We start from the raw sequence: 17,047 nt of genomic DNA, 5'->3' as shown, positions 1-17,047 counted from the left end.
TGTGCTTTCACTTGGGTGTGTGTGTGTGTGTGTGCGTGCACGTGCGTGCTGGTCTAGCTGTCTGGGCAGTAGGTTCCAGGCCAGGCCCTGTGAAGTTACATTTAGGAAACCAAAGAATTGAAGGTTGGTGTACAAAGCCTCTGCCAGGGACAGGCAGATGACTGTGCTGGGCTCCACTCTGGCACAGGGTATACACTGATGGGGGGGTGTCCCAGTGCTCCTGACAGCCTGAGCGCCTGCAAAGCCCTTCCCCCACCCCCACTCCCATGATGGGAACTTTCTTCCTTACTGGAGGGATTCCAAGGAAAGCTCGCCAGAAAGGGCCTCCCTAATGCCTCTAGGCATGAGATGGACTTAGTGGGAGAGGGGCCAGCCTCCTCCTTATTCTCCTGGTATGCTTTGCCTTGGCCTGTGGAGGCTTTAAGTGGTCACGATTTTAGAGGAGGCCAGTCAGTTGCTGAGGTGGTGACATTTAAGCAGAGAAAAGGAGGAGAAGAGGGAAGGGCTGTGGAATGTCTGGGGGACAGCACTCCAGGCAGGCAGAGGGGCTCAGACTTGTGCAGCTGAGTGGAGCAAGTGTAGAGGGAGGTGGGAGGTACGGTGAAGTCGTGGTGAACTCTGCAGGCCAAGAGTGGGATGGGAGCCAGGGTTTTGACCCAAGGAAGGGAAACAGGGTCTGAGGGCCCAGGAGGGCTGGGGATTTGTGCAGGCACCAGTGCCCTGAGCCTCCTGGTCTGGTGGGCTGAGCTGCACCTCCTCTTCCAACTGTGGCTCAGGACCACCCTCAGTGTCCCCCACCCCTGCTTCGCACTCCAGCCAAGGCTGTTCCAGGCCTGATGGTAATGAACTTCCTCTGGGAGCATGGTAGGTGTGGCCAGCTGAAAACACCCTCTCTCTTGCCTTCCAGAGATCCATGCCCCCCATGGAACCACTTCAGAAGCTGAGGGTTTGGTGGCCTCAGACACCGGTGAGGACCCCCTGCCTGCGAGCTCGCTCAGCCCATCCTGAACCCTACCGGACTGAGTCTGAGCCGTGTGTAGTAGGATGGTTAGGGTACTCGCCAGCGCATATCAGATACTTGAAAGTACTACCAGTCCCTGTGTAAAGAGCACTTTGTCCTGCTTCGCAGACCTCCCTGGAGGTTTGGAAAGTTTATATAGGATGCTTGATTAGTTTTTCCGATGTTTGTAAAATTTTTTTAAAAGCTGCATATTAATCTGCCCTTTAATAAAGCATTATGGAATGTGCTTGCATGGGAACTGCCTGGTCACGCCCTCTGGACTCACAGCAGGATCTGCGATCAGACGCTTGTAAATGAATTGAAGCCCAGGCGGAAGCCCGTCAGTCACAGATGTGGGTGTCTGGGAATCACAGTGGAAATGTATAAATTTTTATTCTCTAGTCCTGCCCTCGTCTGTCTCTTCTTTGAAAAAGCACCATTTCCTTGAGTGGGTATGTTGGTGAACTCTGCCCACACCCTGTACCCTGTAGTGACATCAGCCACCCTTCTCTCCTCATCCTCCACCAGCCTCTCCTAGGCTCTGGTGCTGCAGTATCTTTGAGATGCCTGGAGCTTTGCAGGAAGCCGTCCTATTTGCTCTTCTCCCCATCTGACCTGGTTCCAGGGGGCTTCTCCATACACAGGTCCCTCCTCCCCTTACTGTTGGGTCAGAGATGAGGCCCTTGCACTGACTTCTGGCTTTAACTCCATAGGGCCTCCCTGAGAACAGGCTTCTGAGCCAGGCCCTTTCAGAGAGGGTGGTGAGCCATGGCGACTTCCTGGAGCAGTGGAGACAGCTGCTGGCCCTTCTTGCGAAGGCACTGCCCAGATTCTAGGACTGGGCAAAGACAGGTCCCAGCAAAGACATGCAAACACGAGCTGAAGGCCAGGGGTGGTTAAGATGTGGCTTTCTCCACACAAAGGCTAGACCCAAGGTTCACAGCACCCTCCCCAAGCCTTTGCTTCTGTCCTCTGGCCTGTGTTATTTGTCCCTCTCCCTCTGGGCCTTCTCATTCTGCAGAAGAACTCCCTCACTCCCACTGCACCTGGATATTCACGGTTGACACAGGCACAGCAGAGATGGGGAGATGCTCTTCCTACCCTCGGGGTGCTTGCTCAGCGTTGAAGATTGCCTCCACCCCCCATTTTTCCTTTCACTCTGGGAGGGGCTATCAACTTGGTTGCAGGGCAAGGACACCAGGCCTAGGTTGACATTCCAGTCCCCCTGGGTTCTGTGAGCACGTGCCCCCAGTCCAGCCAGTAGCTGTGACTTCCTGCAGGGGCACCGAGCTGGTGAGGGACCCTGGATCTGGTGGTATCTGCAGCAGAGACTACACCCAGGGCCACATTCCCTGAACAAGTCACATCGTCTGTCTCATTTAGTTGGGTGTCAGATGCTTGCAACCGAATCCTGGTTGGGACCTAGGACCAGGCAGATGGGTCCCCTTCCCCAGTAGCCGAGAACCCATAGCAAGTGTAAGACAGGTTAGGGCCCACCCAGGTTATCAAGAATCATCTCCTATTTTTGAAACCCTTCAGTTAATCCTGCCTGCAGAGTCTTGCCATGCTGGGTTTCAAATTCAGGCATGGGGATTAGTCTGAGAGCTTTTGGGAGCCGCCATTCTGCTGACTGCGATACAGCAGGACTCCTGAGAGCTGGTAGCAGGGGACGGCGCTCACGAGACACCTGAGCTAAGGGGTGGACTCATCAGGGGATGGGGGCCAGTATTTATGGTCCCCTTACCTGAGAGGCATATGAAATGAAAAGCTTGCTTAAGACAGCTGGAGCCCCCAGATACCCTGGTACCCCCCAAGGGCAGGAATCAGCCTTGAGTCCCATCTCCCCAGGAGCCACTCCCAGACCTCCAGGCACTGCCCAGCTCTGTGACTGCTGGCCCTTCTGGCCATGGCCCATGGTACCCATGACCCTGAATTAACTGCCAGGAAGTATTCAACGATCCTATTTATTCAGGTTCATCATTTAGTAATTACAGATCTGGGTACTAATAGGCCAGCGTCTTCCTCTTCTGCCACTGTCCACAGCAAGCCAGCAGAACTGGCTGTCTGGAGCCAGGGGAACCGATCCCCCCACCCCCTGTGCTGCACACCTGCTCTCCCCTCCTGCCTGGGCAGTACCCATGTCACAGCAGGCCCTGGTTCCCACCAAAAATGTTCACAGTGACTAGAAAGCTTAGTGTGGGCACTGCTGAGGGTAGGTGGTACAGGTGGCTCCTAAAAGGGCCCTTATCAGCTGCAGTCACAGGTACGTATCTCTGGCCCCCCACTCCCCTCCAGTCACTGGAACGGGCTCAGTGCCAGAGCCATCTAGCTCCCCTCCCCTTGCCTGCCAGGTACTCTGGGGGCTGGAATCCTTATTTCCTGGAGGGGGATGGGAATGGGGAGAGGCCAGGCAGAGCATGGAGCAGGAGGAGCACAATGCAGACCCACAGGGGGCTGAAGCCAACCCTGCTTTTATTTCATGAGAGCCTCTCAATGGCCACCAGGAGCTCAGGCTTCAGGATGCTCGCTTCGGGCTCAGCACCCGCAGCCCTGATGTCCTCAAGGACGGCCATGTCCCATGAGAAGGTCAGAAGGGCCGAGGGTACCTGCAGCAGATGAGAATCAGAACCATCAGTCATGCCTCTGCCTTTCTTGGACTGTGCTGGAGCTGGAGCCAGGCTTGCCCTGGGCTGCTCCCAGCCAGTGAGTGAGCACCACGGGGTGAGGCAGCCCGTCCACCTGGAGGGACCTCCAACAGACAACTCTGGCTTGTCTCACTGCCCGCCTGGCTGAAGCTCAGATCTGTGTAGCATCTGAGGCCCCGGGTCCAGCCCCTTCCCCTCTTCTCTTTCCCAGGCATCAGGCCTGCACTGGGGTTTGACTGTCCCCAGCCACCAGCTTCCTGCCCTTTATTCTCACAGGCATGACCCTCAATGAGCCTCTGCATTTCCAATCCCATCGTGGTCCTGTTTTACTAACACTCAACACTGTCCCCGTTTTACAGGTGTGAAACTGAAGCAGAGAGAAGTTAGCAACTTGCATAAAGTCACACTGCAAGTAAGTAAACCAGGAATTTAATTGTTCCCAGGAGTGAGGGGCACACCACCTCTGGGATAACCCAGAGAGCACCGCAGGACCAAGAGGACTGCTGGAGGAGCCCTGTGACTCCGAGTCCCGCCCCCACCCCCACTCACCAGCCCACACTCGTTGAAGGCCAAGTTCTCCTCCTCTGACAACTTCTGCCCTCCAGAGGCCAGAAGTTCAAAAGGCAGCCAATCACTCTGCAGGGCCTCTCGGACGAAGCAATAGAGGGCTGAGAGCCGCTCCCGGGCATAGAAGGTCCCTAGGGAGGTAATGTCAGAACAGACACCCCAGGACCCATAGAGCCCCTCTGCCCAGGGTGGACTCAGGAGGAGGGAGCCCTCCCCCAGGGACTGGAGCTCAGACTTGGTGCGCCTGAAGCTCGTTGCAGAAGGCCCGGAAAGGAGGGCAGCAAAGCCTCAGCGACAGGAAAAACTGCCACCACACCACCACCCGGCCCCAGCGTGGCAGAATCGAGAAACAGCGGCTGCGTTCCTCGGCCTCTGACCAAGATCTTCCCAGCCCGCCCAGGACCCCCATGCGGCTGTTGCGAGTTCGCACCCTGCAGGAGGCAGCCGTCGGGGAGGCGGACGCGCAGCAATGTGTAGGTGTACTTGCGCAGCTCCCTCTGCTCCTCCTTCTCCCGCATGGCTTTAGTCCGCAGCACGCTCAGCCGCTCCACCGCATCGGCCCTGGGGCATCAAGAAACTGCTCAGTCCCGCCCACCCCCGCCCCCTGGCCAGGCCACACCCAGCTCCGGCCCCGCCCCCTGGCCGGACCACGCCCAGCGTTCACGCCTTGCCCCCCGCCATCCGGCCCGCCCACCTAAGCCTCTGCTCCCGCCGGATCTCCTCCGCAGTGAGATTGAAGAAGTCCCCGGGCAAATCGAATTGGGATGCCAGGGGCGAGGGTTGGAAGACCCTGCGCTGCCGGTCCAGCTGGGCTCGCACGGGCTCTGCACTCAGCAGCTGCTCCTTGTGCCTCTCCAGGCTCTGGGGCTGGGCCAGGGCGGCCTCGCTCAGCACGTAGAACTCCTCCGGGACGTCTGCCGGCGGACGCACGCACCACGCGGCCACTCAGCCCTGCCACCGCCAGGTCCCTGCGGTCCCTGGGTCCCAGGCCTCCTGCTCCCTGCCCTGCCAGGCCCTCCTGTGCTCCTCTTACCTTGATCTGGAACCGCAAGCATCATCTTCTGGAACCCGATGGCCTCAAAAAACTCGTGGGTGCCCTCCAGGCAGTTAATGCGCTCCTGGGGAGGAGCCAGGGGCCATGAGGGACCCCAGCCTGGGGCCGGGGAGAATGAGGTGGGGGTGGTCCCACAGCTTCCTGGCCTCTGCTTGCTCAGAGCAGCTGCTAACCCCGGGACAGGGAAGAGCCCCTGAAGCTGTCTGCACAGCTCCGTGAAAACAGTTTTCTAAGGAAATGAGGCAGGGCTGTCCCCAACAGCTCAGAGAGGGGTGTGGAACTCAAGGTCAAGAAGCAGGGGTGAAGAGTGAGGCTGAAGATCCACAGGCTGTCCAAGGCTGTCACAACTGGGAGCAGGCTGAGTGGGCTGGGGGGGACACAGAGCCAGGAGGGCTATAACCAGAGTTCTCAAAAGATGTCCCAAGTAGGTACAATCTCTCCAAAGCTGATGCGTTCCCAACTTATTCCAGTTTAAGAGGAAACAAGCTTTAAGGCCAAAAGGAAACAGTGTATGTGTGGGGGCGGAGGGGGGCCATGGCCTGTGGGTGGGCCTTGTCCCTAATGCCCCCCCACACCATCCCCACCAAATCCACTCACTCCTTAAGACTTGACCCAAACATGGGCTCTTCCTTCAGCCAGGCGGCTGGCCTGTACCACCGGCATCACCTGCTCCCTCCACACTGACACGCTGGGCTAAAATGCAGTGAGACTCGGCCCCTTACCTGGAACACCTTGTTCTGAAGCTTTATCTTCCGGTACTTCTCCTCTTCCGGGTGGAGGTGGATATTGTCCAGGTACCTGGGGTGTAAGAGGGGCGGGGGAGGCAGGCAGCAGCTCAGATCCTCTTCCTAAGGAGTCTTAAGTGGGGGTGAGGTGGGCGACACATCATGGGGTTGGGAATTTTTGCCAGCTGGGGCATGAGCCCCCCACCCAGGGAGACCAACAGCTGTTGCCCCACCTGCTCCTCAGTCACATCTCCCAGCAGGTAAGAAGCCCGATGCCTGAGCGCACCAGTGAGGGGGGTGGAAGGGAGAGAGCCAAAGCTGCCTGCCTGTGCAGAGAGGGTTCCACAGGCCAGTGCCTCTGGGAGGGGGGCTCCTTCGAAGACTTCCACTTCCCTGGCCTGTACCCCACCCCCTTCACACAACCCTTGGGTGGTCTCAGAGGGAAGCCAGGGCTGGGCACCCCCAGTTTGGTGAACCCCTTCACTCTCTAGACAAGGAGACTGAAGCCTTTCCCAAAGGGTGGGAGAGTACAGGGCGGGCCAGAGGAGGCCACACACACACACACACACACACACACACACACACACACACACACACACACACACACACACACACACACACACACACGCGAGGAAGGGACGTACAGTGGGAGAGTACAGGGCGGGCCAGAGGAGGCCACACACACACACACACACACACACACACACACACACACACACACACACACACACACGCGAGGAAGGGACGTACAGTGGACAAGCCGGGGGTGCCGCTCACTCACTTGGCAATGGTGTCCACGCCCAGCTTCACCCGGTCCCGGTCCTTGTTGAACGTGTGGATCTTCATGATGGAGGCAGCCACTGGGTCCGTGGAAAAGTGCTAGGAAGGGAGGGAAGGAGACACATTGAGGACCCCTCCCCAGGGCCCAAGCAGCCAGGCCCTCTCACTAGCGACACTAATAACAGTGGTGGTGGTCTCACAGGGGCGAGGCAGCACCTAACTGGATGCAAATCCACTCAATGCACTCAGCAAAACCAGAAAATAAGAAGTCTTTCCAAGGGCTCCATGCCTCTGCCCCATCCCCATCCCTACCTCCAGGGGCTTCAAAACAGGAGAGAAGAGTCTTTATCTTTCAACCTTCTAAAGGCCCAGGGTTAAGCGACTTCTGAAGGTCAGTTGTACTCACTGACCTCGGGCCTGCACTCTGACTTACAAAGAGCTTCGGCCCCACACAATATGTGGGTCTCCAGCCTGAGTGTTGCTCCTTACTGAACCCAGAATGGGCTGGCCCCAGTGGGTAAATCATCATTCTCCTGCCCTCCTCCTCGCAGCCCCACTAGGGACAGTCCATAATGACTGCCAGTTTTTAGAGAAGGAGATAGACCAAGAGATGTCAAGGCCTTCACCCAGAGTTGCATAGATGGTACCTGATAGAGAGAGGCTGCAGATGAGATGTGGGACCTCTTGAAGCCTGAGGCCCGGGGTGAGGGAGAGGGTGAACTGCTGCAATGCCAATGTGCATTCCCGATAGACACCGCCCCACCACTGTAAAGCCACCAGCTTCCACACGAGTGGGAGTGAGGCAGGGAGGAGGCACAGCGGAGCTCTGGGGATTTTGCAGCCCTCAGCCTCTCTCCTGGCCTCAGTCCAGGGGGGACAGGCTGAGAACCAGTGACCTCAGCCAGGAACAAATCTGTTCATGCTCAGGATAGCTGCGGCACACAGCCACACCCATTTGTTTCCCTGCAGCCCTAGAAACTCAACAGTTGTATGGCAAATGGGGCTGGCAGCTCTGTCAGCTGTGTGCCCCAAATTTATTCACTCTGCTCAGAAAATAGTGGCTTTCTCATCTGGGGGGAAAGACAGGGCCACACATGGGGCTAAGTGTCAGAACCCAGATGACCCAGTCCTGGGCAGTCTTTCTGATGGTCGGCCTGGGCTTCTGGAGAGCTTGGGGGGTGGGGGGTGGGGGGGGCACGTCTGGGGCCCCAGCCTGCCCCCAGCCACCTCCTTCAAGTGTTAAGCTTTTGGCAGCCAAGTCTGTATTAAACGGACTTCTAATCCAGTTCTTCTGCGAACTTCAAAGTGGGACCCAGTGCAGTCTGCCAATCTAGTGGTGGGAGTGGAGAGGGGGTTATGGCCATAGAGAAGAGAGAAAAGCAGAGAAGCGGGAGCGATATGCAGAAGTCATGGTTGGGTGCCAGCCCACCCAGGTCAGGCTTGGAAGCCCTAAACTGAGGCATCCCTGGGACGAGTGCTCCCAGGACAAGCACACTCACTCCAGGGGGCGGCTGCTGGTCCTAGGTGACTACTGTCATGTTTATATCGGGACCAGTGACTTGAACACACAAGGGACAAAGGGATAGAAATTTACTTTGCAATAATAATAAAGGTAGAATTTCCCACTAGTGGGGAAAAAAACGGGATCAGGAACAAACTGCATTGCTATCCAAAAAAAAAAAATAACATTGGATTTATATCTTATGCTTTATGCCAGAATAAATTATTCTTGTATCATAGGGTTAAGTATTAAAACAAAGCAAACAAAACAACAACAAAAGCAAAATAGAAAAGTCCTAGAAAAATCAAGGAAGTGTGTTTTACTATTGAAAAGGGGAAAGGCTTTTCTAAGTATGACACAAAACTCAAAAACCATAAAACTGACAAATTCAATTACACTAAGATCAAAATTTCTGCCTGGCAAAAGTGCTTAAAAAAATAAGTAATCTTGCAACTTACCAGACAAAAAGACTATTTTATCTAATATGTAAAGAGCATCTATAAATCAGTAAGATAAAGACTAGCCATCCAATAGAAAAATGGGCAAAGGATGTCTTCTATGAAAACAAGGCCAGCCTAATTTAAAATAACAGAAATGCAAATTAAAATGCTTTTTCACCTATCAATTTGGGTGAAAATCAAAAACCTTGGCGTAATCCACAGTGACGGTTGAGGGGACAGGGAAAGGACACTTTCTCCACTTGCCTTTCTCCATGATCCATATGGAGGATCATGATCATAATTATCCAGATTACAAACATGTGCATCCTTTGTCCCGATAACTCCATTTCTGGAACTGAGCCCACAGTGCAGTGAGATACATGCAGGCTTGCTTTTATTAGCAAAAGACTGGAAACTGCCCGCATCCTCATTAACATGGGGGCTGGTTAAATAAGTTATGGAACAACTTACAGTGGAACAAAATGCGGTTGCTAAGGAGAATGTAGAACTTCCTCTCAAGTGGTTCAGGAAGGAAAATATAGTTCAGAACAGAATAGAGACTAACGATAAGGCAAATGCAACAAAAATGACAACATCTGGTGACACTGGGGGTGGCTGGCAGTATAACAAGATGCCCATGCCATACTCCCTGGTACCTGTGAATATGTCAGGTTCCATGGGTGGGGGGATGAAGGGTGCTAACCAGGTGAATTTAAAACAGGGAGAGTCCCTGGCTTATCTACGTGGGCCCAATGTAATCACAAGGGTCCTTAAATGGGGAGGAGGAAGGCAGCCAAGAAACAGCTAGACGCTGCTGGCTTTGAAGACAGAAGAAGCGGGTCATGAACCAAGGAATGCTAGTGGCCACTAAAAGCTGGAAAAGGCAAGAAACAGATTCTCCCTGGGTGGCCCTGATCTTACCAGCCCTGTAAGACTCATTTTAGACTTCCAACCTCCAGAACCATAACGTAATAAAGGCACGTTGTTTTAAGCCACTAAATGGGTGGCTTAAAGGAAGCTCATACTGTGGATCGAGGGTTTTTGGGTGTTCTTTGCATTATTCTTATGACTTCTCTTGAAGTCTAAACTTATTCCTAAATAACGAGCTACAAAGAAAAAAATAAGGCAGAAGTTCTTTCCGTACTGATAAAATACAAGTTTATCCTGTTAGGTGTACTTGTTTCATTAACATTTTTTTTTTGGAGGGTGCATGGGCCAAGAAATGAACCCAGGTCTCCTGCATTCTACCACTGAATTCTACCACTGAACCTCCCGTGTATCCCTTCATTACCTTTTATGTAAAACACAAATGGGGAGAGATATAAATACGCCAATGGTTTGAGTGGGAGAGTCTCTTCACAGTATTCCTGGTGGTAGTGTGTGAGTGCTCAATTAGCAAATCCTGACCCACTGGCTCTTAGGGAAAAAACAGGGCTAGGTTCCCATAAGCTTCTGATCACAACATTTTTATCAACTCATCAGTGTGTTCCCTTGTTTCCATGTGTTTCTGTTCAGAGACACTGTGTTGAACATGTGCTATAGATTCACTAGCATTGAACTCACGGCCAACAACGCTACAGCTCACCAGGAGCAAAGCTTACCTAACAGGCCTGTCTTCTTGGTGAGATGCATTGTAGCCTTCTCGTGCTTAAGAACACTGGACAGCATTTTAGCCCTACACTTGGGGGCTGCTTTAAACTGCAAAATCACCCACCAACAGCACAAAAATGCCAAAAGCGTGGCACTCAGCAGAGTGTGGAAAGGACACTTGTTTACAATGCGAGAGCTGGAAGGAGAAGGTAGGGTGTGGCCCTGTTGAATCTCAGCTGGGCAGGTGTGTGTTGGATTGACCTGAATTTTTTTGTGGCTCTGCACGTGTCTGCAAATCACTGCAAAAGCACAGTGGGTATTGATTTTGGGGTGAAGGGTACATTTAAGTGAGGAGGCAAACTGGTAAATACAGTATCTGTGAAAAATGAGGACCAACTGTACTTGGAACCTCTTTGCCAAGCAACCTAAAATACTTACAGTGGTAGCCTCCAGGGAGGGGTAGCCAAGACCCGGGTAGGAGGGGAGCTTTTCTCCACATACCCTTTTGTACCTTTGGAACTCCATGCCAGGTGTTAAGTACTACTTCTATAAAGACAGTGAATCACAAACAAGAGCAATCCGAAAAATAACTGAATACCAAAAAAAAAAGCAGCTGCAGGATTTTATTTAGGACTTGTACCCCCAGACTTCTGGGGAGATTGCTCAGGCACTGGAACCTCTGGGGCAATGGAGGATGGGGGGGAACCCGGGGCGGCCACTCACCGAGAGAATGGCCTCCTTGATGCAGATATCCCGCTGGTCCTTCCTCAGGATGGCCCCTGTCAGCGGGCAGGTGAAGTATACTCCAGGCACTGCCAGGTGTGTCGAGCCTTCCTCCTTGGGCTCAGGCACCTGGGAGGGTGAAGGTGTCTGAGCCTGGCCTCCGGACAGGAGCCACTCCACAGCTAACCAAGTGCCATAGCCCTGGAGGGTGGCCCTTAGAGCTGGACCACTCAGTTCCTAGGCTTGTTGGCTAGGACACCTGGGCTGAGTGACCCAACCCTCTGATCCTGATGGAAACCTCAGAACTAAACAAGGTCAGGAACGGAAAGCCTTTAGCAGCTTCCGACACAGAGCAAGAGCTCAACCGATAGCAGCCCCAACTATTGCTCTTTCAGCCATCTGCTCAGGCCAGGCCAGATCCTGCCCCACTATCTGGGAAGGAAGGAGTACTGGGCTAGGAGTCAGGAGTCATGCGGTGCCCTGGACCAGTCCCAGCCCCACTCTGGGACTTGATTTCTAGACAATCACTGCAATTTGGAAATGCAGTGAGTCTAACACTGGCTGAGCTGCTGGGAAGCCCCTTTTTCCCTCACTCTCCTTTGAGGCCTGCCTCCTACAAGACGGCCTCCCTGATTACACCAACCTCCACTGAGGCCTCCAATCTCCAAGGAAAGCAGCAGAGGGTAGTGCTAAGGGTATGGGCTTTGGAGTCAGGCAAACTGGTTCCAGTCTCAGCCTTCTGGTTTTGGAGCTGTATAACTCAGGACAGCTGCCTCTACTTCTTGGAACCTCACTCTTCTGCACCCCACCATCATGGTTACAGGGAGAAACTGAGGAGCTAATAGGGGTTAAATCCTGCCCTCAGCACCAGAGGAGACTGGCATCCTTAGCTGCTGAGCTGACTCACCATACCCAGCTCGTTCAAGGAGGGAGTTCCCAATCTGCTTTCAAGCCCAAGGAGACACGACGGTGACATCTCTTCCGTGCCACCCCATAGACTCCCCTCAACACCAAATGCTTGTAACACAGGGCTGGGAGACGGATGCCGCCATGAAATCAGCTGGGCTCTTCCCAAGGGCCCAAGCTGCCCATACCTAGGCCTCCCCTTGGGGGAAGATACTACCTCCCCTGGGGTGCTTTTACCAGGTTGGTCCCTGGGGACTCCAGGTTCCCACTGACTGTTGCTTCAGCTTGAAGTTCCTTTCTCACTGGAAGGGTGAAACAAGCAGGGGGGGTTATAGAGGGACAATGGCAGGTGTGGGCCCTGCCCAGAGCACCCCCATTCCCATGGGGATGGGCACATCCCTCCCAGGCCCTATGGCTTTTGAGAGTTGGTTCCTTCCCTCCTCCAGGCCCAGGTCTGGGCAGAAAACCTCTGCCTGAGCCCCACTCCCCAATTCTCACCTGACCACCCGGCTTCCTCCGCCAGGCCTCAGCTTCCATCCCCTCTTCAGGAAGCTCCCCTGATGTCTGGCCCCCCAGATTAGATCAGCCCCCAATTACACCCTTTCAGCCTGTATTTCCCCTTCGTAAACACTCACATTTGTGATGTAAAAACAGAGACACACCCCCCGCCACACCCCGACACCAAAGCCAATAGGCATGTAACTCTTCACCCAGAGCCAAGTGCAGGATCTGGGACTGGTAAACAGATGGCAGCAAGGGCTGCTGTCCATCACCCCCACTCACCCTGGTTCCGGATAGAATCCTGCGACATGGGGCCCCGGGCCCGGGGCTGCTTCTGCTCAAGCCGGGCCAGGGCGGCTGCAGCTGCCTTCTGAGCCTCATCGGTGGGGCCCTGGCGGGGTTGCTTTAGGGCCGGCTGTCTGGGCTTTTCTCTGGGGGCCTTCTCCCTGCAGCCAGACAGAGGAAAAGTGAGAGTCCTCCCAGGGAAGTGGGGTGGGCCAGACGTCTCTGCTTCTCTGCTTCTCCATCACTTCTGCCACCACCCTGTCAGGGCGGATACCTCTTCCCAGCACTGCACCTGGGGCCGCGAGGCAGTTCTGATGCAGGTGGAACTACCCTGCAGGCAGAAGCGCACGGCTCCTCCATGGCTCTGCCACCCTGGGCAAGCCCTGCAGCCAGCCTGGGCCTCCTCGGGCTCAAGCACAGGGCGGGTGCGGGGTGGGGGGTGGGGGGGTGGGGTGGGACAGGACGACACAACATGAGGGGGACCATCAGGATGAAGTACACGTGAAAGCACCCCAAGGTCTTAAGGAATTGATGGGACCTAAGGGAAGTGCTCCTCTCTCCCCGTCCATGGAATGCTCAGCCCACATTGTCTCTAACAGCACGGCAGTTTCATTTACTGAGCGCCCACTGTGTGTCAGGCACCAGGTGTGATGCTGGCTATGATTTAACAGGTTTATTTCCCATAACCAGCCCCCGAGGGAGGTCTTCAGCTCCCCTTTCCACAAACCAGAGGCTCACAGAAGTGTGGGCCACACATGCGCTTGGTCAAGCTGTGGAGGGGCCAGGGGGCCCACCAGCAATGAACCCCCATTCCTGCCAAGGGGAGAAGGAGCACGTTATTCCTCTCCCCTCTGCCCTGCAAAATCAGAGCTGTCGCTCTCCCCTTAAGATGGGAGGTTTTATAATCTACTGGACTCTTAGCATAAAAGGACCTGGCAGCACTCAACATTTCTAGTCCTTTCTCCCAATCTGATCTCACCCACCTGTCTTGCCTTCCTGTGTCCCTCAAGATCCTCTACGAACCCCAGGAGCTCAAGTCATCTTTGTTCCTCTCTAGAACCTTCTCAGGACCCAAATTCCTCCCACTCTTCTCTGATCCGCCATCCACAGGGTAGCCCTTTTCTCTTATCTCCTGCTTTCCAACCAACCCCATCTCTCTCCTGTCCTCTCCAAAGCACCTCAAGGGTCTAAGAGCTTGGGGTAGAAGATGTGTCAGGTAGACCCACCCAAGCCCCCTCTGATGTTCAGATCTTTCTATAAAAACAACTTCCTAAAACATCACTTATGGCCCTTCCTCGATTCTTCTCTGCTGAGCTGTCAGAGGGAGCCTTCAAAAACCTAAGCCAGCTCTTGTCACTCACCTCTGCACAAAACCCTTCTTACCCCTGTAGATTAAGACCCTAAAGTCATCCCATGGCTCACGAGGCTCGCTGGACCCCGTCCCTCGCTCATTCCTCTCCATCCATAATGCTCTCCAGGCTACGCTTCCAGGTACCCTGATGGTTCTCACCTATAACCTCTGAAACTTTCTGTCTGCGGGTAGGATGAGGAAAAGGCGTCTGGGAAGGGCTGGGGTTGCTGCAGGGAGATACGGAGGGGCTCAATATCCAAATGGCCAAGTCTCTCTCCATCCAGGTTTTGGCACAAACATCACCTTCTCAGAGAGGGGCTTCCAGGGCACCTGATGATCCTCTCTGCCATGCACCATCCCTAACTTGGAATATTTTTCTTCAATGCCCTGAGTACCACCTAATCTTTCCTCATATATTTATCCATTTGTGTACTCATTGCCACCCCCACTACAAGTCCCCCCACTTAGTCGTGGTCAATGTGTGGCACATGGGAGCACATACACCCCCTGCCCAAAGTCTCCAGACACGTCACAGAGGCCTGGATTGCATACCACATCCCCTCCCCTCCAGGCTTCCCTCTCCTCCCTTCTCCTCCTACAGCCTCAGTCTTGACACAATCACTATCCCCATAGGCCCATCTCCTTCCCGTCACACACAGTCCCAACTGTCACAGCACTCCCCACTCCACCCATTATTTTTTTTAATAAATGAAAGGAACCCCTTGTCTTGCCCACCACTCTCCCTCTCTCTCCCCAGCTCCTATCAAGCTGCCCTCCCCTCCCTCCTCAGGCACCTGATTCCTGACAAAAGCAGGTTCTTCCCTCTGAGAAACTGTCTGCTCTGCTTCCGTCTCTCATTCTGCTTGGCACTCTCTTCCCAAAAAATCCCCAATCCGTTCTGCTTGGCACTCTCTTCCCAAAAAATCCCCAATCCTCGTGACAGATGACTTGTCCTTACCATATCTCTGCCCTCCCTTCCCCACCCCCATCACCTTCCGATGCCTTCTTCAACACCCCTTCCTGCCACCTCTGCATCCTCGATGCCCCTGCCTCTTCACAATCCTCCATTACTCCCCACAGACCCTTCCCCATGCTGACATCTCTGTCGCTCTCCCCCCATTCCCCAGCTGATCTTCCTTTTCAGGTCCACAACCCCTCTCCACTTCTTCACAAACCCCTCCAGGACACTGGCTCCTCACACACCCTCCTTCTCTCCACTGGCCCCTCACATACCCTCCTCCTTGCTGAGTGTCCAGTCTTGCACCAGGCTCTTCTCCTCTTCCAGCTCTCTCTAGACAAGTTTCAGAAGCCTTCCCTCGAATTTCCTCCCGTCTGACTCATCCATCAGATGCAAGGCCCCCATTTCCTTCCCAGCACAGACACCCCCAGCTCCCCTCACCAATCTCCTCCCAGAACTTCCTCAGCCTCTAGGAGCAAGCACCCCAATTCACCCAAACCTCCCAAGTCACTACCAACCCTTCCAACAACCGCCTCAGGCTCCCTGGGCTTCCAGACTCTTTCCTCTCCCACCCCGTACTCCATGCATTCCAGGGCCCCAAATCTCTTCCCACTGTCCCTGAGCTTGACAACGACTCCTCCGGACCCCACCTGTACTTGCTTCTCTAGGGTCAGCCTCGATCTGTGGTCACAGAGACTTCTCCAAATCATCTCTGCCCCTTCAGGGCTCCCTCCCCGTCCCCAACTCTGCTTAGGACTCACACCCACTTCACCCCCTGAGATATCGCGACTGACCCCTCTCCTTGCAGCCCCACCCCCGAGGTCTCGCCCCTCCCGCACCGCCCCCTAGATATCACCCTCCCGCTTTACTACCTCACCTCGTACCTGCCCCCGGGCCTCGCCCTTCCACCCGACTCCCCGCCGCCCAGCTCAGCCCTTCGAGAGCTCGGACCCCTCTCCCGCCCCTGCGCCCGTTACGCACCCCACAGGGTCTGTGAGCTTCTGACCGGGCCCTGCGCTCTTGAACTTGATGTCTGCCTTGATCTCCTGGAAGAATTTCTTCATGGTGGCGGCGGGCCCAGCGGCGGGGAGCCGCGGGGCGCGGGGGCGCACGGCCCAGTCGGGGAGGGGCCTGCCGGAGCCAACTACCGGAAAGAAAACACTACGCCGCCGGAAGTCCCGCCTTCGCGCGGCCGCCCACGTGACAATCGGCCCGGCGCACCAATCTAGCTCTGAGTGCCCAGTCGTCCCAGAGCGACGCTCTACACTCAAGAACCACATCTCGGTGGTTCTTCCGGACTCCGTTGCTAGGGGCGACGAGCGCGCTTCTCGCTGGAGGTTGCGTCTGGGCGACCTTCCCTGCGTCCGCCGCGGAGTGGGAGAGAGAGGTTGGCTGGTCCCCGCGGAGAAAGCTGTGGCCCTGTCCTCCTTGCTCAAGAGCCTTCCCTGACTCCCCAGTGCCTACGTGATAAGGTCGCAGTTCAACCAGGCATCCAGGGACCCTACAATCCACCCCAGTTTTTAGCCCTAGCAGCCCCTCGTGCTGTAGAAGAAGACAGCGAACTCGGGGCTGGGGGTCCACGATGGCGGACGAGAGAAAGAGAGAAGCAGGTTAAGGAGGACTTTCGTGCTGGATTGGGCTGTGACCACAAAGGACACCCAGCCTGACAGCTGAAATAAACCTTGGCAAACGAGTAGGAGTGAGGGAGACAAGGAGAGTGTGGGAGAGGAAGGTCTCCCGACCAGGAAAAAGTCTGCGCAGAGCCTGGAAGCGAAGTATCATGGGTTTTCTCCAGAAAATGAAAGAGTCCCGGCGCGGGCGTGATAAGGGATGGGAAGAGATAGTTCCGGACGATTTTGATCCCAAAGAGCCTTAAATTAAGGAGATTGGCGATTATTTTAAGGGATTTAAAGGAGAATTTAGTGCAACCCAAACTTTAACATTTCTGAACTCCAGATTCATAACACCAACCCCACGCAATTACAGAGTTGTCCATGAATGGCAGATGTCATAACGATGAA

General features: G+C 54.8%; 2 protein-coding genes across 10 annotated transcripts in view; one reads left to right on the top strand and one right to left on the bottom strand.

Annotated features, from left to right (window-relative positions):
- The window catches only part of CHAF1A (chromatin assembly factor 1 subunit A), a 34,518-nt gene extending 33,117 nt beyond the window's left edge, over positions 1-1,401 (top strand). For all 9 annotated transcript variants that reach the window (XM_077121107.1, XM_077121100.1, XM_077121106.1 and 6 more), the window contains one exon: positions 908-1,401. In XM_077121107.1, the coding sequence (XP_076977222.1) occupies positions 908-1,008 (101 nt within the window). In that variant the 3' untranslated portion in view covers positions 1,009-1,401. The remainder of the gene's footprint in view (positions 1-907) is intronic.
- A 1,547-nt stretch (positions 1,402-2,948) lies between these two features.
- UBXN6 (UBX domain protein 6) lies at positions 2,949-16,184 on the bottom strand. Its single transcript, XM_077121109.1, has 11 exons — positions 16,008-16,184; positions 12,715-12,878; positions 12,169-12,233; positions 11,026-11,154; positions 6,773-6,870; positions 5,989-6,064; positions 5,246-5,330; positions 4,907-5,126; positions 4,643-4,773; positions 4,195-4,343; positions 2,949-3,606 (listed from the first exon to the last, which is right to left on the bottom strand). The coding sequence occupies exons 1-11, from the start codon at positions 16,088-16,090 to the stop codon at positions 3,478-3,480; spliced, it is 1,329 nt and encodes a 442-aa protein (XP_076977224.1). The 5' UTR covers positions 16,091-16,184; the 3' UTR covers positions 2,949-3,477.
- Between the last annotated feature and the right edge of the window lie 863 nt (positions 16,185-17,047).

This window comes from Tamandua tetradactyla, chromosome 11 (genome assembly GCF_023851605.1).
Source record: "Tamandua tetradactyla isolate mTamTet1 chromosome 11, mTamTet1.pri, whole genome shotgun sequence".
NCBI lineage: Eukaryota > Metazoa > Chordata > Mammalia > Pilosa > Myrmecophagidae > Tamandua > Tamandua tetradactyla.
The sequence above is the reverse complement of the archived record's forward strand: the minus strand, read 5'-3'. Positions and strand labels throughout refer to the sequence as shown.

Excerpts from the sequence above, each read along its gene's own strand:
- UBXN6 (XM_077121109.1), bottom strand. The coding sequence starts at position 16,090 with ATGAAGAAATTCTTCCAGGAGATCAAGGCAGACATCAAGTTCAAGAGC. Across the intron at positions 5,331-5,988 it reads TTCAGAACAAGGTGTTCCAG|GAGCGCATTAACTGCCTGGA; the intron begins GTAAGGGGCCGA and ends GCTCCTCCCCAG. Across the intron at positions 3,607-4,194 it reads CCTTCAACGAGTGTGGGCTG|GTACCCTCGGCCCTTCTGAC; the intron begins GTGAGTGGGGGT and ends CATCTGCTGCAG.